Below are 22,670 nucleotides of genomic sequence, written 5' to 3'. Positions count from 1 at the left end.
CCCTGGGCGAGCCTCCGGAGGACTGGGAAGCCTCAGGCGTCCCCAATGTGGTTTTCAGGTCACAGCTGCCTGATATCCCTCCTTTCCCCTCCTGCTTGCCCCACGCTCCGTGTGACAGTCAATAAGGGGGAGGGGTAGACGAGTGCTGAAACCAGAAAACAGCCCAGGGCTGGGAAGTCCTTGCTCTGGCTACATTAAGGACAGAAAAAAAATCCCCATGTCAGCCCTGGGGCAGATAGAAGAGGCTCTCACTCCCAAGAACCTTTGGAAAACTTAGGGGAAGGATGCGCCCGAATGAGAAGAAACTTGTCCCATTTCCCGTGCAAATTAATTGACCAGGCAGAAGGGAACCTAGGAGAATTTTCCCAGTGCTCAGTGCTGCTTGGGTTTGCTTCATGACCACAAACAGCTCAGGGTCCTATGCCAGCCAGGTGCTGGCTGAGGACCGACTGTCCACCGGGGGAGGTCTCTACGGGCAACTCTCTGTAGGAGGAGGTGACCAGCCCTGCCGCCAGAAGGGGTCGCTATGGGAATCTGCTCACAAGTGTCCCTAGCTGTGGGCGCTTGTCCAGAGGGCACATGTAGACACGATGCCCATTTGGTCCTCTCAGCAAGGCGGCCCGAGTCCAAAGGAAGAGGAGATTGTCTCTTAAAGTGGGAAGGAGGAGAAGGGAGTGGAGAGCAGGGAGGGAGGGAGGGAGGGGGAGAATAAGGGGGAGAAAGGGGAGGAGGGAGAGGAAGGGGAGAAGGAGGGGGAAGGGGAGAGGGGGATGAAGAGAGGGTTTGGGGAAGGAGAAGAGGGAGGGGGAGGGGAGGAAAGGGGGAAGAGGGAAAGGAGATGGGGGAGGAGGGAGGAAGTAGAGGGAGGAGGGAGGAGGAGAAGGGAGAGAGGGGAGGGAGGAGGAGGAGGAGGGAGGAGGGAGGCAGCGGCGGGAGGAGGAGCGCGAGCCGCAGACGCGCGCAGCGGAGGCGGCGGCCGGGCGGCCCGGTGCGCGGCCGCGCTCTGGTTGGCTGGGCCCCGGTCCTCCGCCGCCCGCCCCCGCCCCCTCCTCCTCCCCGCCCTCCCCGCGCCGCTGGCGTCGAGAAAGTACAGTAAAAAGTCCAAGTGCAGCCGCCGGCGCAAGATGGGATCCGGCCCCTCCAGCTACCGGCCCAAGGCCATCTACCTGGACATCGACGGACGCATTCAGAAGGTAGCCCTTCCCACCGCCCCCCGCACGGCCGCGGGGCACCTCCCGACTCCCCCTCTCAGCCCTGCCAGCCCGCAGCGTCGGCCCCTCCCCCGGTGCCAGCGCCGGGGGTCGCGGCGCTGGCGGCAGGCGGGGGGACCCTGGTCCGTGGTCCGGACTGTGGTCTCCGACAACTTCGGCAGGGGGCGGCAGGGCTCTGCGGGGCGGGTCTCCCCAAGAACTGGACCGCGGTGGGAGGGGGCGATTCGCAGGGCGATACTTTTAAGATTTCATGGGCAGAGCTTTCTTTGTAACAAATCTGAGTAGGTTGAGTTTGTACGTTCCGAGGCTGGTAGGTTAACCCACTCCATTTCCGGCGGAACGATCCCAGGGCAGATGCCGTGGAGGTGGTGGTCAGACCTGCGGACGGGTCCCCTCACATGGAGGGCGCCGGAGCAAGCCGCCCCCTGCGCGGTAGTGCAGCTTCCCGGCCGTGGGGAGCAGGTGCGGTGGCACAGCGGGGGCTGCTCCCAGCTGCTTGTCTGTGTCCCTGTCCCCATTTCCCTCAGGTGGTCAGCTCTGACAGTATAGGGGCCGACTGGGGCGGCGCTACCTCCTGGGCCCGCAGAAAGGCTGGGTGGCCTGCTGGATGGGCTCTGCTGTCCATCTGCCCTCCTCTGGAGACATGAAGCTCTCCTAATGTCGTGTCCTTAACCAACTTGAGTCCCACAGGAGAGGCATCCAGAGCGGACCTTTTGTTGGTGGCCCTACCTCTTCTAAGCCCCTGGCATGGGTCCAGAGAGTCCTGATCCCTGCTTCTGATTGGCTGAGAGGGACAATAAGTGAGCTGGCTTGGAGGGGGGCTTTCTTAGCCCCCCATCCACTCCCCTCATGGAAAAGCCATAGTGAGACCACCCTTCCAGACGTCAGCTGCACATTGTGTCTGTCACCTTGCTCTTCCCCAGGAGCACCCCGGTTGGGAAGCCGGGGCGGGATGCCCAGTCAGGCCCAGAGCCGGTGCAGGGCTCTCTGGTTCTCAGACGTGCCTCCACCAGCGATGGACTTGCCCACAAGCCACTTCGCTCTCACCTCCTCCCCAGTTTTGATCCTGGAGAAGTGAAAAGCACAGCCTCCCCTCCCCCCACTGTCATCCGCTTTAACAGAACCAGACAGCGGGAGACAGAAGGCATCTGTATGGGCAGGTGAGCAGAGACAGGCACAGGACTCCACCCAAGTCCCTGCCTTCCAGGACTGGGCACCTGGGACTGCGCAGGAATTTGTAACACCCTCCCCACAGGAAGGTATTCAGCCCTTTGCTGAATATCCCCCCCTCCAGTGTGCACCTGGATTCACATACAACAAGCATGTAAAACACACAAACACATGGGAAAACACAGGCAAACACACACACACACACACACACACACACACACACTGGTGCATTCTTGTCTGCCCTGCCAGAGAAAGTGTCAAAGATCAGCCATTTTCAGCTTTTCAAAGAGGCGCCATGATATGTTGCCAGGTCGAGAGTGACAGCTCCTTACCAGAGGACTCCCAAGAGGCTCGGCTGAAGTGGGTGTAGGGGGACAGGGTCAGAGGGCGGACAGTGAGCTCGGAGTTTTGCCAGCTGCTCTGCCGTCACTGTGGGCAGGGTGGTTTTCCCCGGGCAACACACCTGAGGTTGCAGTGACCTCCAGGAAAGCAGCCTGTGGGTGGCTCTGGGAGACCCGGGGCACCTGCGTTTGCGAGGCAGGCCGTGGCCTTGGGAGGGGCCAGGTCTGGGGTCGTGCTGATGCCGCCACTTCTATGATCTTGAGTGAGTCCTTGGGCTGCCCTGGGTGGGGCTGCCAGTATGTGAAGCGGTGTAACATCTTCAGCAAACAGAGCTGGGGATGCCACCAGAGCGTGGCGGCACCGTGTGGCTCTCTGACCCGTAAATGTCCTTTAGCTGACACAGGTGAGGAGGAAGTGGGCCATGGTCTCTAAACCTCTGCCCTCCCTGCGGTGTCCGTTACTCATCCTTGACCTTGCTCCGTGGCCTCTCCCCTTGTTGTCACTATTGGAAGCTCAGACCTGGACTTGTAGCGTGGCCAAGGGTTTCCAAGCGTGTGCTGGACCCTGGTCACCTCCCACTCCCCCGGGACTCCACACCAGCAGCTCTGTCCCTACTCCAGATGTTTCTTTCTCCGCTGAGGGCTCTTTCCACTGAGGGCTGAGTTTTCTCAAAGCCCCAAACGCCAGATTAATTCTGACGTTCCCCCGCACGCCGCCGGGTTCTGTCGCCCTTGTCTCCATCCCGTCCTCTCTGGGAAAGGTCACGGACACAGACCCCACGTTGCCTCCGAGGAGAGGGTGTGGAGGGAGGAGAGAAGGCGGGTGTGTGGCATGGTGGCACGTGGGTTTTGTCGTCCTGTCTGATCATTTGTCCTGTGGCTCCTGCGTTCTTTCTGCTCTGTCCCCCAAGTCACCCCACTGCTGTCATTCCACACTTTCTCCAAAGGGTGGCTCCCATGGGTGCTATCTGCTCCAGCAAAGCTCCGGGTGGACAGCTACCGTGTCTGAACAGAGGCCAGTGCTGTGTCCCTACTTGCACGTCGTGACCCTGGGTTAGTCCCCTGCCCTCCCTGCCACTTCTTCTGGGCTGTCCTGTGCGTGTGCCGCTGCAGCGCTGCTGGTTGGAAGAATCGAATGGCACCAGGCCGACCACAGTGTCAAGTCTCCAGACACATTTACTGAGCAGCTACTATGTGCCGAGTGCTAGGCTCCAGTGTGAACACGCCATTCACGACTCTCAGTCAGTCCCACTGAGTGACGGCCCCCTCTGGCATGACAGGACAATGCCCTTGACCCAGGAAGCCCGAGGGCTCCTGCTTGGTGGCCTGTCCAGGCCTGAGTTTGCTACCTGCCAAATGAGGCAGAGGGAGGCCTCAGTGGCATCCCCAGGCCTGGCCTCAGGCTGGGGCGTGTTGAGAAGCCTGGTGCTCCCAAGGCCTGCTGAAAGGCATGGCCTCTGTCGGTGCACTGCCCTGGTCCAGCAGTTAGTCCCCTTGGGGACTGTCCCCTCGTGCCAGCTCTCCACTGGGACCACCTTCCTTCCCGCTGCTGTGTCCTTGTCCCTGCCTCGATCTGCTGGCACCCAGGTCTTAATGAGTAAACAGCCACTCGCTAAGTTGTTTCTACTCTAAACCAAGGAAACAAGTGAGAAAAACTGAAAGGGAGGAGCAGTGTTTGAAAGCTGTTAAAGTCGACAGAGGACAGTTCCCAGTTCCTAACAAACCGCCCCTACACCCAGGACTGCTCTCCCTTCCTGGTGAGAACCAGGCACAGGTGTGCTCAGCCTGTGGGTCTTTCTCGCGATGCTTGTCTCTCACCTGGCCTGGCCCTGTTGTGACTTGGGACCCCAGATCATGCCCCCTGGATGCCTCTGAGGCCAGCACACAGCCCCCTGCCCTGCGATATCACTGCGGGGCCCTGGCCCAATGTCCCCGCCTTGGAGGTTTGGTCTCTCTTCTGTGGCTGAGGCCCTCCCACCAGCCCCCGCACTTGGAGCCCAGGGGTCTACTCGCCCTGCTGGCTGTCTAGCTGGAGGGAACCCCACTCCTTCCTGCCCATCTCTCCCTGTGTCCCCGCTCTGCCCCGCCCTGCCGCGCCCAAGGGACCCCGGCCTCCTCTGCCTTTGTTTCTTGCCTTTGCAACAAACACACCTGGCATTTCCCTCTGGCTGCCCGTCTTCAGGGTGGTCCTATCTTCTGTTCGTCAGAGGGTCACCTGCCCTGAGTCTTGTCCACTGTGGTCAGCGCAGTGGGACCTTGAGTCCCTTCCACAGGCACCTTTTCCCTGCCGGAACGTGTCTGTCCTGCTGCCTGGCGAAGCCCAGCGGAAACTTCCTTTCACATTAACGCTGCTCGGCCCACCGCTCAGAGCATCTTTCTCCCTTGGACCCGCAGGACCCTTGTGCAGGGCAGGCGGACCCGTCAGTTCAGTGGGCTCCCGAGTGCCCACCTGCTGCCCTTGTTCCTGCCAGGCAGACCCCTTGGCCATCATCAGTAGTTCCAGCAAAGTCCATCTATCTTCCTGTGTTTATAACTTAAGATCTTTAAGGAGATGTTAAAATGGTAACAGAAGCTTATTGAAACCCAAGCAGGTTGGAGGAAGGGGTGCTCCCACTCCCTTTTGGGTTCCAGTGTGAAACGGGTGCAGCTGGAGGTGAGCGGGCAAAGGAGCAGGGCCACTCTGATCCCAGCCCGACCCGGGCTCGCGAGGGCGCCGTCCGTCTCCAGCTGCGTCAGAGCCGGGCTGTGAAAACCAAGGGTTGGGATTTTCAGTCTCTTTTTCAACAAGCACATCAGCGTTGACGCAAACCAGCCTGGCCACTGCTGCCCATAAAGAACTTCTGGAAACATGTCTCCAAATCCCAGCCCCAGGATGCAGAGAGGTCTTGGAGCTGCTGGCCTCTCTTTTCTCCCCCCTCTCCCCCCTCTCCCCTTCCCACTTGCCAAGGTCTGAAGGCTGCTAAAACCAGACATTTCGACAGCTAGAGGCCCTGGGAAAGGGGTGGCTGGAGGCGCAAACCCCATTGACAGCATCAGGGCTGACAGATGATGGCATGGGCCCCTCACAGACTGAGTGTAGCAGCACCACACGCCCCTTCTCGGAGGGGCTGGGGCCGCTCCTGTTGGCCCCACGGAGGGGGTGGGCGTGGTGCTGGGACAGACAGCTGGCTCCGCCACTTCCCGGCTGGATAGTCACTTGGTCCTCAGTGAAGTGGGTGCAGTGGTGGCGCCTCCCGTGGGGTGACTGCAAACGGCACTAAGTGAGAGTCACTTGGGGAGGCTCAGTGAACCTGACCCGTCCTCTGGCCCAGGCAGGCACGGCGTGGCCCCTCCCTCTCCCCTGGGCCTGTCAACTAGGAGACTCGGGAAGAAGCCATGGCAGGCGCTTTCTTGGCATTTGCTTTGTACCTCTGTGAACCTGCTATGAATCTGAACCACGAAGAGGGAGGCAGTGCCAAAGACCCCAGGACCCCGGCTCCCACTACCCTGGGCACCTTCGTCTCCAGCCTGGCAGAAGCTACTCATCTTGGAAGTGGGGCGCTTCGCACCCTAAGCTGAGGGCTCCTCACCAGAGTCATTAGAGGCCACGGGGCTGCCTGGCCTGGGAAGCGTACAGAATGCACGCTGGGCGTTGGGGAAGAGGGACAAGGGCAGAGGGAGGGTCACACTCACATCAGACTGCGAGTGTGAGCAACATGCAAATGAGAGATGAAATGGGTGCAGCCAGGAGGTTGGTCTCAGTGCCGGCAGCTGGCTGGGGTCGCTGGCTGGGGTCGGGGGGAGGGCAGGGGAGCTGCTCAAACTGGCCCACAGGCAGCCTTGGGTCCCTGCAGGCTGGCTTCCTGTGCCCCTATCGGGGGTGTTGCCAGCCGACCCCACCACAGTCTCTCCCACCACGAGTGGCACAAGCTGAACCGTCTCCATTCAGCCTCCATTCCCTGGCTATGGGTGGCCCAGCAGGGGGCATTCCTGGGGGCTGGGGGGGTGGTCTTTGTCAGTAAGAGCTCAGAGCATCTCAAGAGGACACAGAGGAACCTCAGGTGTCCACCTTGACAAGATAGCAGCAGCCCACCAGCTAGTCTTGCCCTGGGGAAGGAGTTGCCCTAGCCTCCCATTCTGCCCCCTGGGCCAGACAGGTAGGGAGATGAGAGTGTCCACCTAGAGGAGTTCATGGGGACAGACATGTGCGGTCATGGCCCTGCTCCTGCTCCACAGAGCAGGAGCTCCAGCCGGCAGGGCGGCGCGGCGGCATGCATCCAGGGTGGGTGCAGGTCAGTGGCCCCACTCGGAATGGGTGGCCCCGCTTGCTTAGCTCACCAGGCTGAGTCCTCCTGCATCTGTGGGTGAGGATCTGCATTCCCAAGGTTTGAGTGTTTTTGAGAAAAAAAACTGAATATAATGCAGACCTAAAAACCCGCCTGCAGGAGAGGTACACCCGTCTCTCCCGGGGCCGTGACTGGCAGTCCTGCGGGGGGTCACGTGCAAACGCACTCAGGGGCTGTGCCGACAGCCACAGACATTTCCGAACTCAGAAAACACCTCCGCGTGTGAAGGTGCAGGCAGCCCGTGCCCTTGACCACACTGCGAGCACATGCTGGGAATGGAGCCCCGCGCACCCCTGAAAACGAGGTCCCGACACAATTAAAGAGGAGCCAGAACCTTGTATTCAGTTGGCTTAGGTTCCCCGCTAACATTTTTTTCCATTTTTAAGAATTGTAGGGAAGTACACATGAAGTTTTACTGTCAGCCACGTCTGAGTGCACGGCTCAGGAGCACTGAGCACGCTCACACTGTCACACAGCCGTCACCACCATCTGTCTCCAGAACTTTCCATCCCCCCAAACACTCACCCCCACCCCCAGCTCTGGCACCCACCCTTGTGCGTTCTGTCCCCGTGACCCCGCCGGCTCTAGGGACCTCCCGGGAGTGGCATCACTCGGACCCTGTCCTTGGGTGACTGGCTCGTGTCATGCGGCGCCCTGTCCTCAAGGTCCCCCTAGTTGGAGCATGTGTCAGAATGCCCTCCCGCGTGGTTGGAGTAGCGTCTCGCTGGGTGAGTGGGAATACTCTGTGCACGCATCCATCCGCCACGAATCTGCCTGATGCTGTTGAGCCCTCGGTCTCTGTGCTCACGCCCTCGGCCTGCAAAGTGCAGGCCCGCTGCAGTGGCGTGTTGTTGTGTCTTACAAGAAACTGCTCCCCGAAACCCTGCCGTCTCCTGGTCACAGTCGTGCACGTAGGAGGTTCCTGTGCGGCACGGCCCCCGACACATGGCAGGCGGGCAGAGGAGTGCACTCTCCAGGGCGGACGGATGCTTTTCAGATTCGATTACACTCAGCCCATCTAGCAGCAGCATGATGTCATGGTCAAGAGCACGGAATCTGGGGCAAGCTGGTCTGCGCTGGAACCCGGCAGCCTGTGAACCCGGGAGCATGTGTGCGAGTTACGTACGCACCTCAGTGTCCCCTCTGTGAAGTGGGTTGTGTCAAGTCTAAAATGGGGCCAGCACGCCAGGAGTGCCACGCAGAGTCGCGGTTATTTTTATCTGCCTACTATCTATTTGTTTACATTGTGGATTTGAGGCGCAGGCCCCGTGTCTGGTTGGGGGAGCCTCACCCAGAGCCCTCATCCCATGCTCCCGGGTTGGTGTGCGGCCCGTGGGCATCCACCATCGTCTCGGCCCAGGGCCGCGTGTCCAGGCCTGCTCTGTGGGTGCTTCCAGCTCAGTGATACCGTGTGACCGTGGGTCCCACATTAGCCCCCAGTCCACGCTTCCTTCCCCCATTCTTCTTCTTTTTAATTTAATTTTTAATTTTGATTTTACAGAGAGGGGAAGGAAGGGAGGGAGAGAGAGAGAGAGAAATGTTGATGTGAGAGAGCAACATCGATTGGTTGCCTCCGGTAGGTGCCTGGACCAGGGGCTGAAACCCAGGCGTGTGCCCTGACCAGGAATGGAACCTGCAAGCCTTTGGCTTGCAGGACGATGCTCAACCGACTGAGCCACACCAGTCAGGGTTCCCCCATTCTTCCCACCAAGGGAAAGCCTGTGAATGGGTGAATGCCTTTCATCTCTCCTCTGGCCCTCTCAGAGGAGGAGGAGGGGAGGGAGGGCAGGGGAGGGAGGGAGGGTGAGCGCTCAGCTCAGGCACGGTTCCCAGGCTTCCTTCCCAGGCTTCGGGTCCATTTGTCTTTCTGGAGGAGGTGGCAGTGCTGCCCGCAGCACTTAACAGTGAGGTGAGCCCTGAAATGGGCCTCACCGCTAAAACCTGCGGTGCTCGGAGAGGGCGTGGCTAGCCCCGTCCGTCACAGCCCTGGAGCACTCTGCTGGCTTGTCACCTGGTTGCTGGCCACACCTCCCCCACGGCCCAGTGTGGGGGAGGGGGGACCCCCCACCGGCCCCCACTGTGCAGCCCGGGGAGAGCTGCTCAGAGGTGAACGGGGGCCTCAGGGACGCCAAGTCAGAGCCCACTGCAGAATGGCTGGAGTTGGCAGGATTCGGCACAGGCCGGCTCTCCTTGGCAAACCCAGGACACTGCTGTCAGGAAGAACTGCCGCCCTTCCAGTCACCACCGCTAAATGGCAGCCGTAGGGTAACCAGAGCACCATCTGTCCAGACGGGGTTCAGTCGTCCTCGGGGCCCATTGCACCTTGCACTGAGTTATTTTGGAAGCAGAGCAGTTGACAGAGCCCAGGGGTTCAAGCTGTCTTGATCCTCACGGCTTCTGCCGTTGGGATTTTTTTAAAGCTTTTATTGCCTTACAAATAGCCAGAAAGGAGGCAGCGCATTTGACATTATCACCTAGCAATGGTCAATAACCTCTCCGCCTGGAGTTTGCATTTGACAGAGCAGCTGGCCCAGAGCAGCCACTAGCCGCAGAAGCAGCTGGGTGCGGCTGGAGGCCGCGTCTGTCCGGAGTCCATCGGTCCCGCTGTTTCCCGAGTGCTTTGGGGAATAGCCGCCAAAAATGTTTTCACTCAGGGCTGCATTTCACACAGGGAAAGGTTACGGCGTGAGTGGCGGTTAAAGGTTCACAATCCACGGTCAGACACACGCCGAAATCTCTCGGCTAGAATGTCTTGCTGCCACAGTGAAGAGAAGACCATCCAAAGCCTAGTTCATAGACAGGAAGTGCTGGGAAATGTGACTCCACAGGTGGCCGGGGAGTGACCGTGTGACCTCTGGAGTCCTCAGCACTTGACACCCCCCTGCGCCGCCAGGCTGTGCAGCCATGGTCCCCACACGGGGTTGAGTCCCATTTTGCGTGTGGTGTTTTGAAGGCTGAGCCCCAAGCAGCAGAGATGGGAGGTAGCGTCTGTGCCCTGCTGGCAGGGACAGCCTGGAATCTTCCAAGAAGCCAGGACCAGCAGAGGTGTCCCCGTGGCCAAGGTGTAAAGGGGGCGGCGACCTGGCCACGATGCTTTCCCTGCAGATGCTTCCTGAAGCAGTTCTGGGTGGCACCGTGCTGAGGAGGTGACCGCGATGGGTCACAGCCTCATGGAGCCGAGAGGACGCACATGTGCAGACGGTGCCTGGGTGACGGAGACTCGGACAGACACCTGGTGGGCTCCTCTCAGAGTCCAAGCTGTCACCTTGGGTACGAAAGTGTGTACCCACAGTCACCACCTGTTCCAAGGGGCTCCCGTGTACGAGCCCGGGAGGTGTGGGCTGAGTGGGCCAGCAGACTCGGGCCGGCATTCTGAGCTACAGACGCCCGGCCACCCTCACTCCCTGCTCCCCACCATATCACTGGAACCGGACATAGAGTACCCAGCCCCGCACCCCAGTTTTAACACCGGCCTTCACTCTGCATCTCCCCTCCCAGGGCTTTCCCTAAAGCCCAGGCATCTCCAGGGACTGGGGACCCCAAGTCTCCTGATGTTGATGCTAGAGCAGCCAGGGCTGCCGCTGGGTGCCGGGCCTCCTGGAAGCCTCCGGGCCCTGCTGGGCCTGGGGTTTTCTGATTCAGTCTCAGCCTCTGCAGTGACTGCACGGTGCATCCTCCAGATGACATATCAGGCAGCCCTGGTGCCATGCCAGGCCCAGTCGCCAGACGAGCTCCTCGAGGTGGCTCCAGCTCCCACCTGCCCCTCTGAAGTGCCAGGCTTGGTTTCTGGGAGAGGGGGCCAGGAAGTCAACAGCTTCCAACCGACCACTGTGAGGCAGCCCAGGCATCGCACTAAACAGTGAGCCCGAGAGCAAGTCTTTGGTTCAGCGTAACAGTGAGCGACAGGCCAACGGCTGCGTGACGCCGGCCATGGCAGCGGTACGAAGCTGGTCTCAGCGTGGTCTGGAAGACACTGATGTTGCATCATGGATGTCTTCGGGGGCCGGTGGGGCCTGAAGCAGAGCAGGCACGTGAGGTCTGCAGCCTGGCGGGAGCAGACTGGCCTCTGCACGGACACGCAGCAGGACGGGCGGGAAGGTGTTCCAGCCGCCTTGGCATCAGGAGAGGAGCTGACCTGGGCCAACTCGAGGTCCCTCTTGCCCACGTTCCAAGTCATTTCTTTTCTGGCAGGAGAACCATGCTCAGTTTTTCTAATGGAATTTCAAGCAATAACAAGGAAAGGAGAAGAGGAGGCAAGGGAAGGAGGAAAGAAGGCCTTCTCCCCGTGGCAGGAGGAAGCTCCTGGGACCCCGCCTGTCCACGAGTTCTCCCTGCGGTGCCTCGGACTGGGCACACTCGGCCACTGTCCCGGAGCGCCGGTACAAGGGCCTCGGTTCCAGCTCAGTGATGCTTGATTACCAGGCCAGCAGAGCTCTCTGGGTCTAGGATGGGGCCGGGGGTCCTTCCGCCTCCCAGTCTTAGGTCTCGCTTTCCCTCGGTTCCTCCTACATCTCCTCACCCAGCCACCACCGCTCCCACATCCCGCCTGGAGACAGGGCTGCAGGGGCTACGCACTGGGACAGGCCTCCCCACGGAAGGCCCTCCTCCCCACCACTACCCTGTCCAGGAGCCCTGACCCCAGGGACCGGCTGCATGGAGCGCACCGACACCGCCGAGCTGGGTCACGCGCAGGGGAGAAGTGGGCAGAAGAGCAGGGAGGGGCCCGGGAGGGGAAACCCAAGGACTGTAGGCCCGCAGGTGCCTCTTCTTTGAATCTGAGCTCAAGGAGCAAAGCAAAGTAAAGCCAGAGAGATACCTTCGGACGCTCCCCTCCTGACACAGCCCTGTGAGCTCCGGCTCAGCATGCTTCTCGTGCTCTCGGCTCCTTGATTTCTGCCTCTTCAGTCCCCTGTGATCCATTATTTATGGTGGAGATGGGCCTCAGACACCAGAAGTGAAAAACACAAAACAAGGCAACCCAGGAGGATGACAGGAGCGGTGATCGGATCGGCAGTGACAAATGAGCTCAGTGCGAGGGAGGCCCGAGACCGCCACAGATCCCGCAGGGGATGCGCCCCGAAGCCCGCCCGGCCGGAGTCAGAGCTGGCGCTGGGAGCAGACAGCCTGGGTAGCTGTGTCCTGCTACAGAGCATCCTCCCCCAGGACAGGAGGTCCCCACACATTCTGACAGTCCCCTCCAGCTTGCAAATGTCCCAACTCCTGCCCAGGCCCACACCAGCTCTTTCAGGGGCAGCCGGGGGCCTGCTCCTCAGCCCTCAGTGTCTCCTCTCTCTAGCCCACCCCTCGTGGGTCCCCCCTGAAATTTGGTCCCGCTTATACATCCCGTCTGCACCTCACACAGGGTAGAGGACTCACTGTCTGCAGGGACGGCCCCAGCCTTCTCTGTGTGCGTTGGCAACCCCTCTGCCTCCTGGGTGATGGGTTCTGTGACCTCACTTAGGGCCTGCTTGGATCATCTGGGGTAATCTATCTCATCGCAAAAGGCTTAATCTCCTCGAATCTGCAGACACTCTGGAGACCACCAGGTGACAGTCCCAGGCTCCTGGGCTGAGGCTGTGTGTCTTTGGGAGGTGGGGCATGATTTGGGGTCTCTGGGGCTCTTAACCGGTGGATGATAAATGCATTTCCAGCCTCGGCTCACATTTACTTGGCTCCGGAAGCCCGATGATTCGGGATCGCTTTGCCACTGTGCCCTGCCCCAGCAGGAGTCCTGGGCTGGAGTGTGGAGGGGCATAGTGAGGAGACCACACCTTCCCTTCCCCTCCTGCCTTATGCCGCCCTGCCCCTTGTGCCCTCCGGGCCCTCAAGGTCAGCCCTCTCTCACAGCGCCCATCACATGCACTTTCGTTTTCGGGTGTGATTTTGACATCGCTGCCTCCCCGTCTGCCAGCTGCATGTTACAGTTGAGATCTTCGGTCGCTCTCCACTCCCCACCAATTAAGTCTGATTGAATTAATTCACATTAAACTGAGTGCTTGCTTTGTCATTAGTGTCTAAAGAAGTTAAGTAGATCTACTTAAGAAGAGAAAACGGAATCCACAGTTACCAGGACCCAGAGGGACTCTGAGGGGAGGGGACCTTGTCTTCCGGCGCCCTTCTCCCTCTGCATGGCCTCAGGTTCCCCTGAGCTTCATTCGGTCGCTCCGCCTGCCCGCCCGCAGCTGGCACAGAGCCGTGGAACCCTCCCTGTTCCGTCCTTGCTCTCCATCCAGTGTGCCCACCCCCGCGCCTTCACCTCCCCCTCCCACTTCTCTGCATCTCTCGGAGTGGCCTCTCTCTCACTCACCAACCCCCCCCACTCCTAGCTGAATGCCATTTAAATTTTGGGTTTTGTCCTCTGGTTCACTGTCATTTAATTTTCTCATCTGCTTGGCTTAATGCCAAGGAATAGTCTTTCCAAATAAAAATGGCAAAGATCTCTCACGAGAATGCGATGGGAGTGCAGGGCAGCTCGCTGTTGGACGGGAACGCGCAGAAGCCGGTCCTGTTCCTCGTCCCCAGCCCCAGTGCTGGAGTGAGAGGACACCTCGTCCTGGCTGTACAGGCCCTGCCTGTTCAGGGTGGAGCCTTTGGAAAATGCAGAGCAGCGTGAGAAGAAAATGAAACAACCCATGACCATGCCGGGCAGGGGAGACCTCTCCCACTGGTGTTTTCTCTTGTGAGTGCGCGCGTGCACACACATGCACGTCTGTCTTTTACATAATTTTTTATCCTGATCGTTTCCACTCAATACCACGTCAGCAGCATTTCCGGTGCAGTGTTTAGTTGCCTTGAAAAACAGGGTTTTAATGCCTGTATAATGCTCCATTGTGGAGGCTTACTAAAGGTGACCATTTCGTCATTTATGAGGCGTTTAGCTGAACTCCGTGTAATAAGTAAGACGAGGGGATCGCCCCCAGCTGCGCATCGTGGCACCACGGCAGGGTGACATCACAGGACGACAGCGGTCTGGGCATAAACCCGGGAGGTGACTGGCTCGCCGCAAAGGTTTGCCGATTCAGGGAAAGTGCCCAGAACAGGGGCTGATGCTTTGCTGTTATTATTTCCTTAAGAGCGACTCCTAGAAAAAGGATTCTAGGTCAAAGGGCCAAAATGTTCCCAACCTGCTCCCCACCCCCTTTCTGGGTTGTGGACTCGGGTTCCTCAGAGGGGGTCCCCCACAGCAGCCCTGAGTTGGCGCCATCTCCGTATTTCAAATAGGCTCTTTGGGACGATTGCAGATTCCTGTGTAAGAGAGACGATGGAGAGATCTGCGTATCCTGTGGTGATGTCTCGAAAAACTCAGTGTAGTGTCCCCACCAGGATGTCACCTCGGGGCAGTCCCCCGCGTCCTCTGTGCGCGGTGACTACCTGAGCACCTGTGTTCAGTTAGGACACTTCCATCACACGTGCAGGTACCCGTGTCCTCCGCCACGGCCACCAGGCAGAGCAGCTCCGTCCCTCTCATTGCCACACCCAGCTCCTTCCCCACCCCCGTGCCACCCACCCGAGCCCCCTCATCCCTGACTCCCAGCTGGCGCTGCTCTGTTCTCCATGTCTATAATTTTGTCATGTCAAGAATGTCATGTAAATGGAATCCTACAGCATGTGAACTTTAGGGACTGAGTTTTACTTGCTCAGCCCAAACCCCGCGATCCCCGTGGGAGTAGCTGGGTGGGCCGCTGGTTTGCTTCCATTGCTGGGCAGTGTTTCGGGGCTCGTGCACCGGCCGCAGTTTGACATCCGTGCGTCAAAGGGCATCGAGGCTGCTTCCCGATTTTGGCGATCCACCCTTTCCATGAGGGCCAGTTTGGTGAAATCATTCCATTTCTTTCAGAGGCCAGAGTGGCTGTTTTTAGAAGTCAGTGCCTTTCTGTGGGTCGGGCAGAGACTTCTGATGTCAGGGCGACACTGATCATGAATGAGCATTATTGTCAAGTTGTAAGAGTGAATAAAGCTATGACCACATGGTATAGCTGAGATTTAAGAGCAAGAGCCAATGTGGGAAGACTGAGGAGGGGCCTAAAGGGAATGTGCCTGGAAGAGGCTCCCGGTTCCACTTAATGGAGGAAGGACATGCAGAGGTCATACATCATCGCCCCCGGGAAGGCCACTCGCGGGAAGAAAAAGTCCCTTTCTCCCCTGTTCCCTTTGGGACCCAGCCTCATGGTGTCTACCAGTCTCACCTTCCTCTCTAGCCATTCACAGTTGCCTGGGCGAGAGACTATAGGAGAATTAGAAGGTGGAAAATTTTGCCCTCAGAGTCATTACTCCCCCTTCAAAGGAGCGCTGTGAAATTGCTGTTGAGGCGTCGGAAGAGGAAACTTCGCAGGCGAGTGAGCTGCACTAGTGCGACAATGAACGTAATTGCATGTTTCACAGCAGCCGACCCCCAAGTATTACTTACCTAACTCGGTGCTTTTTCCTGACTTAGGAAGGTAACACAGATGTTCTCTGGGATCGTGAAAGGGAACAAACGCCCCCGCAGCTTGGTGGGGCCTCCTTGGTGGAAAAGCTGGGATCCCTGGTCATCTGACCACCCCCGGCCCCGCTTGCCCCCCCCCCACTGAGCTTTTCTCCCACAGCCGTGGTGGGGTCTGTCTTTCCCAGGCTCCAGAGCGCAGCCCAAACCTAATCGCAGTACAGTTATTATATTTGTCCTGGGTTGGGAGCACTTCATAACGTAGCCCCACAAACATCCGTGTGAGAAACCCACAATTCCTAGTGGTCACTGACTCCATGCCAATCCAAACTAGAATCCGACAACCAGCAGGAAATGTTCTCAGCAGCTGCGAGGGATTTCTATTCAAAGAGAAACAGGAAGCGAAACTGGGGGGCCTTCCCCCCATACCCCCCGGGGAAGATCCAGAAGGAGATGCAAGCCCAGGGCGCTGGGAGAGGGGCCCGGCCGCCCCTCAGCTGTCCAGGCCCCTGTTTTGTCACCACGACCCTCCTGCCCGGTGGGACGGGCACCTCACTGCTCAGAAGGAATAACTTCCTCAGTGGCCATGGCCAACAACAGCCTTTGCACTGAACAGATGCCGAAGTGATGAGGGTAAATGGGACAGGGACAATGACAAGTCATTTTCACATGCGGAACCCAAATGGAAGGTGCCACACCCGGGCTTTCTCATGCGGTCCTGCCCCTGCTCCGCTGCTGGAGCCTCCCTCCGGCCGCCCTGTCTCCGGCCGCCCAGAAGGCCTGGGGCCACACAGGCCGGGCTCTGGGCCATGCCCCCTCCACAGCAACCGGTCAGACGTCCCAAAAAGACAAAGGCGAGAAGAAAAAGGAGAGCAGATGATGGGCATTAGGACGAGCTTTTCTTAAAGCTTTGTTTTAAAACGTTTTCACAAGGGCGAGTTCGGACGTGAATTTAAGTCACACATGTAAGGGAGCCTCTGTCCATCCGTGGGGGCTCGTTCTGAAAACCAGAGGGACACGGCACCTGCGGGCAGTACCCACTGGGGCCGTGGGCACACAAACAGACACGGCCTCCGCGTCTGAAAACGGGCGATGTGGCAGCCATGACCACCTGTGGCCAGGGCCGGGTGGGCATGGAAGCAGGTGCTGGGCCTGCGGCACTCCACGGTCAAGGTCGCACGTGGAGTCTGGGAGGCCCTCCTCTGGTGGTGCACACCTCCGCCCCCTCCCGAGTGCCAGAAGCCTGAGCTTCCTAAACCTGCGTGCGGCACAGCCTGGGCGGCTTCCCCACCGTGGGGCTGGTGCTGAATTAAAGGGCTGGTCACCAGAGGGACCTCACTGGCCTAGTCCCTCCAAACTGGAGAATAGAGCTTTATTACAGCACCTTTCATGTCCACGAAAACACCAGGAGCGGTCCAGACAGGAGGTCACAGCCAGGGTCAGGAGGTGACACAGGCGAGCCCCCCGGCTTCTTCCCACAGACCAAGGGTGAGGAAGCCCCAATGCCAGGCCCCTCTCAGTAAGTGGAAGAACCTTCCGGAAAAGGTCCAGCACAGGCGGGCCTGCCGCCATCTGTGGGCGAATGCCTCATTGCCTGCATTGGTCTTGCTGCAGCCCGGACCCCGCAGCCCCGCCCCCACGTTGCTACTGGCATCGCCGGTGCCCCTTTTCCCATTCAGGGCTCGCATCCCCCAGGTCCTGTTTCCGCTCCAGAGCCTTCCACCAGCTCGTTGATCACCCGTCCCTTCTCCCTCCGAGGGGCCCTTCCACACCCTCACTGGGCATCTCACCGAAGGGCACCGCCGCCCCTCCGGGAAGTTTCCAGGAAGCTCCGCGCAGCGTCAATTGGATCTGCGCCCCCTAACCTTGTAATGGCAAATGTGATTGTCTGGGCCTGCCCGGCGGTCTGGAGACAGCGTCCTCCTGGCTGCTGGCACAAACAGCACAGCGTGTACCTGGAAGATGGGCCCTGGGGGCCCCCTTCCTGCAGCCCCCACTCAGTGAGTCTGTGCGTGGGCGTCTGGGGGGAGAAAGGGAAGCACAGAGCCTCTGCTTTTTATCACTAGAGTCGCGTCTCGGGAAGAGGCCTCTGGACTCAGAACTGAAAAGGTCACTCCCAGGCTTTTAGAAACGTCCCTGTCCTGTCTCTTTAACCCCAAGGCCACCTGGACGCAGGTGTGGCAGCCCCTGGGCCACCGGCTCCACAGTCCCTAGTCCTGTCTTGCTGAGTGTGTTGGTCGAAGGGCTTTTGATGCCAAGAAACAGAAACGTTCTTACGCTGGTTCAGGAAGGTGCATGGGGGGCTATGGATGCCGGAAGGAGGGTCCGCCCAGAGCTCTGGTAAGGAACTGTGAGTGCCCAGAAAAAGCCCTAGCATCCAGGGTGCCAGGAAGTCTTGGGGGGTCCTGGGCCCTCTGCTTCCCTCTCTCTGCCCTCTGTGGTCGGCACCTCCCCCCCACCCCTCCCAGGGGCTCTGCCTCCTTATTCATCTGGGTGGCTGCTATGGTCAGCTGAGGTCAGACTCCCCATGACCCTGCGCTCACCACAGTTGCCAGCAGCAACTGGGAAAGTCACTTTCCAAGTCACTTGGGAAAAGTTATGGTGAGGAAAGGTGATTGGGTAATGGCCAGTCATAGGTCAGGCCCTGGGGACAGGGAGGGTCTGCAGGAGCCAGGACTGCGTGTCCAGGGCTGCAGGGAGTCCAGCTGGAGTGGCAGCTGGTAGAAGCTTCCCGTGCTGTGACGGGTATTGGCTGGCTACCACAGGCCCCTGGGTCTCAGCCCTGAGTCCCCACTCATAAGGATGGGACTAGAGGGCATCCGCCAGGAAGGTGCCCATCCCAGCCAACCTGGTACCACCCTGACCAAACACCAGGCCCCGGCTTGTGGGCTCTCCGACACGGGTTGGGCAAGGCCGGTCCCAAGCCCGACCTGAGCCAGGGAGTCAGCCTGTGGGTGCCATGTTCCAGGAGCACTTGCCTCTATTCCTGGTGGAGACGCTGTTTGTCAGTCCCAGCAAAGCAGAGCACCACCCAGCTGTGAGCGTGCAGCTTGGGGTAAGCGTCCTCCAGGCCTCCGTCCTTGATTTTCCAGAGTCTAAGGCAGCTCTCCCTGCCAAGAAGCATAGGGGACAGAGGAGCTGCCTTAGACATTCTTTCTCCAAGCTGTGGGAATTCTGCAGATTGAATTCCTGCTAACATAAAATTGGGTCCCAAACAAAATGTGGCCAGATGATGCACTCGGCAGTTCGGAGACCCCTGAAGACCTGCATCCAGAGCCAATGTGTCGGAACAAGCAGGGACCGTGGGGTTCAAGGGCACCTGAGATGGTGTGACATTGAATTTCGTGTTCGAGCAGCGGGTGCTCTGAGTGATTCCTTTCACACACGTTCCCTCACGTATCTCTCACGACTGCCCTGAGAGGCGGGCAGAGCTGATGGGATGAACCACGTTTACAGGATGGTCTTGCTCACGGGGTGGGGGGTGAAAGAGCAGACAGCAGGCAGCAGGAGTAACTGTGGGGCCTCACTGGGCCTCGGCACCTGCCACAGCGCCGCTGCTAGGCCGCTGGTTTGAGGGCGGCGTCAAAAGACAAGCAGAGATCTGGCATCGCGCGTGTTGTGTCCAGGTGTGGGCACTGGACAACAGGGGCCTGGGATGCAGTCCAGGCTGCCGCTCATTGGCTGGGCCCGCGGGAGTCCCTTGGGGAGACCCCTTGGCCTGGAGCTCAGCCTGTGGTTCACGCTCGGTATGAGTTATTCTGTGATGCAGGGGATGGCAGTTCCTGATTCCCGGCACTCGCAGGCCCAGGTGCTTCTGAGGGAAGGTCAGTATCTGGGGGATGAGAGGCCTCTGCCCTCTCATTTATTTCTCGGGTCTTGTTTTAATATCACGGCTGCTAATCAAACCACATAAAAGAGTTGGGGGTGACCTGCCAAGCTCACTTATGAACTCCAGCCTTGATCTGCCTCGAGTTGGACAGCTGGACAAAAATCTCTATTTCTTTGTTCATCTTACTGCCTCCACACCTCATTTATTTTATAAATCCCCCCTTTTGGTGCTCTTTGTTTCAGGGTAAAGGAGAAAGGAGTTTCAAAATGAGTCATCATGGGAACAAAAAGCCCAGTGCCCTCCTGACAGGGGTGGGGGCGGGTCTTCCCAGGCCATCCAGTGTGGGGGCTGAGGGGGCCGCTTTCCCACGGCCAGCAGCACCTGGTCTAGGCCAGAGCCCCTCCGACACCCTGCCGGGCGGCGGCTGCTGCCCAGCACATCCGACATTGGGGAGCACGCCCCTGCCGCTTCACCCCTGCCTCTCACCTGCCTCGGCCCTGCCCGAGGCTCACTGACTAACTAAGCGAGACAAAGGCATAAAAGGACTGAGCTTCAAAGATTTTTACCCAGCGCGTTAGTCGAGCGAGGGAACTGCTAAGCTGTTACAACTGGTTGAGAGAGAAAAATCAAAGAGCTTTGTGTTTCTATGCAGTGGATGCATTTTGGGTTACCTTTGGAGACACCCCTGTGGAATCTTTTCTTCTTAGCCCAAACTTCCGTACAGCCCCCCAGCCCGTTGTGAAAAGTAATCTGAAAGAACAGTTATTCTGGACCGCAGAACGGGGCCGGCCCCAGTAGGTCTGGCAGCACAGTTTGTACGGGGCCGCAAGACGGTCAGCTGCCGTGCGGGCCTCCTCCTGTTCGCTTCGCCGAAGACCTCACAACTGGGCTTGTTAAAGCTCGGATTGTTCACTGTCCCGGGGCTGGGAAAGTCTGGGCACAAAGCTCTTACAAATTTGAGTGAACTTGCCTCTTGTCAGGGTCCCCAGAACATCCCAAGGCCCCTGTGCTGCCAGTAGGTAAGGCCTTTCTTCCCACCTGGAAGGCGGGGGTCGAGGGCCAGGGGTCAGGTCAGTGCCCCGGGGAGGGCTTTGCAGGCACCAAATCCTTGTAGTCACACTCAGCTCCTGACAGGAGGCTGGCCACACCCGAGTAAATGAGCCAATTGGCTTCAAAACCAATTTCCCCAGTTGTACCCTGGTTAAAAGGAGGACATATTCTTAGGGATGTTTTGCAGATAACAACGTGGCCGTAAAAAGTAAAGACTTAACTAAAAGTTTCTGTATTAGGGGAGGGCAGACGATAAAAATCAGATACCATTGGAAACTGTTTCTTCTTGTTTTGCAAAAGGATCTCTTCGGTTGTTAAGAGTTGAGGATAGCTGAGGAAGAAAGACAGAGCTTCATATCGACCCAGAAAATGAACCATTAAAACATCGGCAACAGAGCAGACCAGCCCAGCGGAAGGTCCTGCATTCTCCTTCCGCTGGGTGTCAGGTTAGCCATCAAGCTGTCTGTTTTTTAACTACATAGAGTTCTGGAAATCCCGTCAGCATACTGGCATGGTTTGGACGTCGTCCAGATGAGGCCGTGAGACGCCTGTCCCCATGGTCCTTTTCTCTGGGGCTCCGAAGGGCCCTTTTTCAATGAAGTCACGCTCTGGCCTCTAACGGCTCGCAGAGCCTTTCAGGCAAGTGTCTGAGTCAAGCCACACATCTGTGGGTGACAACGCCATGCTTTTGCCTGTTTTGTACAAGATAAAGTTGAAGTGCACAGAAGCTGAGTAGCTTGTGCAAGGCACAGAGGTACGAGGCAGAGGGAGCTTTCCAGCCTGGCTCCCATGCCTTCATCCCAGCCACCACCGTCTGTGGGATGGCCGCCCTTGGCAAAGTCCAGTTCCTTCTGCAAAGTTAGGGAGCCCCCCAGGTGTAAGAGGCTGCGATCCCATTAACTGCCTCTGAAAGCCCAGCTTGAAGCTGTCTTGCCAGGTGAGGCTACAGAGAAATAACCCCCAAGGTCATTTCCACCCCCGACCCCGCGAACTCTGAAGGGCTGGGACAGGACCCCTACTGGGCATGTGGTGTCTGTGTACCTGAGCCCCTCCAGGGGCAGGACCTTTATAAAGGTGTCTCATCTCCCTTGAAGAACTACAAAAGGTGCTCCTTCTCCTGGGCGGGGGCAGTGCCACCTGACCTACCCAGGTTGTAAGACTTCAGCCCAGCCATGGAAATGAACTTCACAAAGTTCAAGATAGCAAAGTCGGAGATGTGCCCATGCCAGTGGGTGAGCAGCCAAGACCCCAGACACAGCCCTCCCACACCACACCCTTTACAGCAAGGCCAGAAACGCCAAGGCCTGTGCTGGGGCCGCTGGTGGTGCACTGTCATGAGAACGTGGGCCTGGCACCCGGTCAAGGGCAAGGCTTTCTGGCAGTGGGGTCAGGAGGCTTTATGGAGAAGTTGCCACTGAGTCCTAATGGCCAGGAACAGAGAAGGAATAAGGGGAGGGGAGGAAAAGGGACTGGACCAGTGGCCGGAGCAGAGAGAGGACCAGGTGTGGGGACGCTGGTGGACTGGGGTGAAGGCTGGAGATAGGAGTGTGGCAGCAACTCAGGCTAGAAAGGAAAAACCCTAGAACCTCACATGCGCAGGCGAGGAGGTGGACCTTCAGTGGCACGACCAGATCTGAGTTCCAGAAACCCAGGCTGGGCGCAGGGGCGAGACCGGAAGCGGAGACCGGTGCAGGGATCAGTTGCTGCGAGGGTCCAGGGCTGCGCCAGGACTGCAGCTGCAGGGTGGACAGTGCAGACCAAGGGCACTGTCACTGACAGCGACTTTGTCTCAGCGTGGCCAGGCAGTCGGCACACAGGAAGTGGTGTTAGTCACAGAACAGCTGCCTTTATGGGAGGAAATATCTGCTCATTATATTTAACTGTTTCCAATAAAGGAAGATGTGAACTGATATTAGCTGAAAAATCACCGCCCACTCAGGCTTGCTTCTCTGCCCAGCCCAGGCTCACGGCAAAGAGGGCCGCAGCATGGACGGTCCCCTGTGCCGTCCAGCCTTGAAGGCCACCTCCCTCACTGTACTTGGGGACCCCAGGGTGGGACTCGAGACCCCTTGGACAGGAGGGGCCAGGGCCAGTGGATCTCCCCCGTGGGCCGAACGGCCACCCAGGCAGTCACGCGTGACTCACTCCGCGTCCCTCCTCTGGGATTTCCTCTGATTTAGTCACGGCACCTCAGCCCCAGTCCTAAAAGACAATTTTTTCTAAGTAAAGACCTTTAAAATTTTTGTGTTACACATAATGGCCTTCCTGAGGCCCCTGGGGACTGACTCCCTGTGGTGAGATGTCTCTAAGCCAAGGTTGTCT

The 22,670-nt window shown here is 58.7% G+C and overlaps 1 protein-coding gene across 2 annotated transcripts in view; it reads left to right on the top strand.

The window, feature by feature from the left end:
* Positions 1-1,026: 1,026 nt before the first annotated feature.
* The window catches only part of PDE9A (phosphodiesterase 9A), an 89,059-nt gene continuing 67,415 nt past the window's right edge, over positions 1,027-22,670 (top strand). Inside the window, exon 1 of one of the 2 annotated variants that reach the window (XM_037144584.2) lies at positions 1,027-1,193. In XM_037144584.2, the coding sequence (XP_037000479.2) occupies positions 1,125-1,193 (69 nt within the window). In that variant the 5' untranslated portion in view covers positions 1,027-1,124. The remainder of the gene's footprint in view (positions 1,194-22,670) is intronic. The other variant, XM_053657872.1, reaches the window with a different exon arrangement.

The sequence above is a fragment of the Artibeus jamaicensis genome, unplaced genomic scaffold, assembly GCF_021234435.1.
Source record: "Artibeus jamaicensis isolate MK-2021 breed Jamaican fruit bat unplaced genomic scaffold, CSHL_Jam_final scaffold_474, whole genome shotgun sequence".
Classification (NCBI taxonomy): Eukaryota; Metazoa; Chordata; class Mammalia; order Chiroptera; family Phyllostomidae; genus Artibeus; species Artibeus jamaicensis.
The sequence above is the reverse complement of the archived record's forward strand: the minus strand, read 5'-3'. Positions and strand labels throughout refer to the sequence as shown.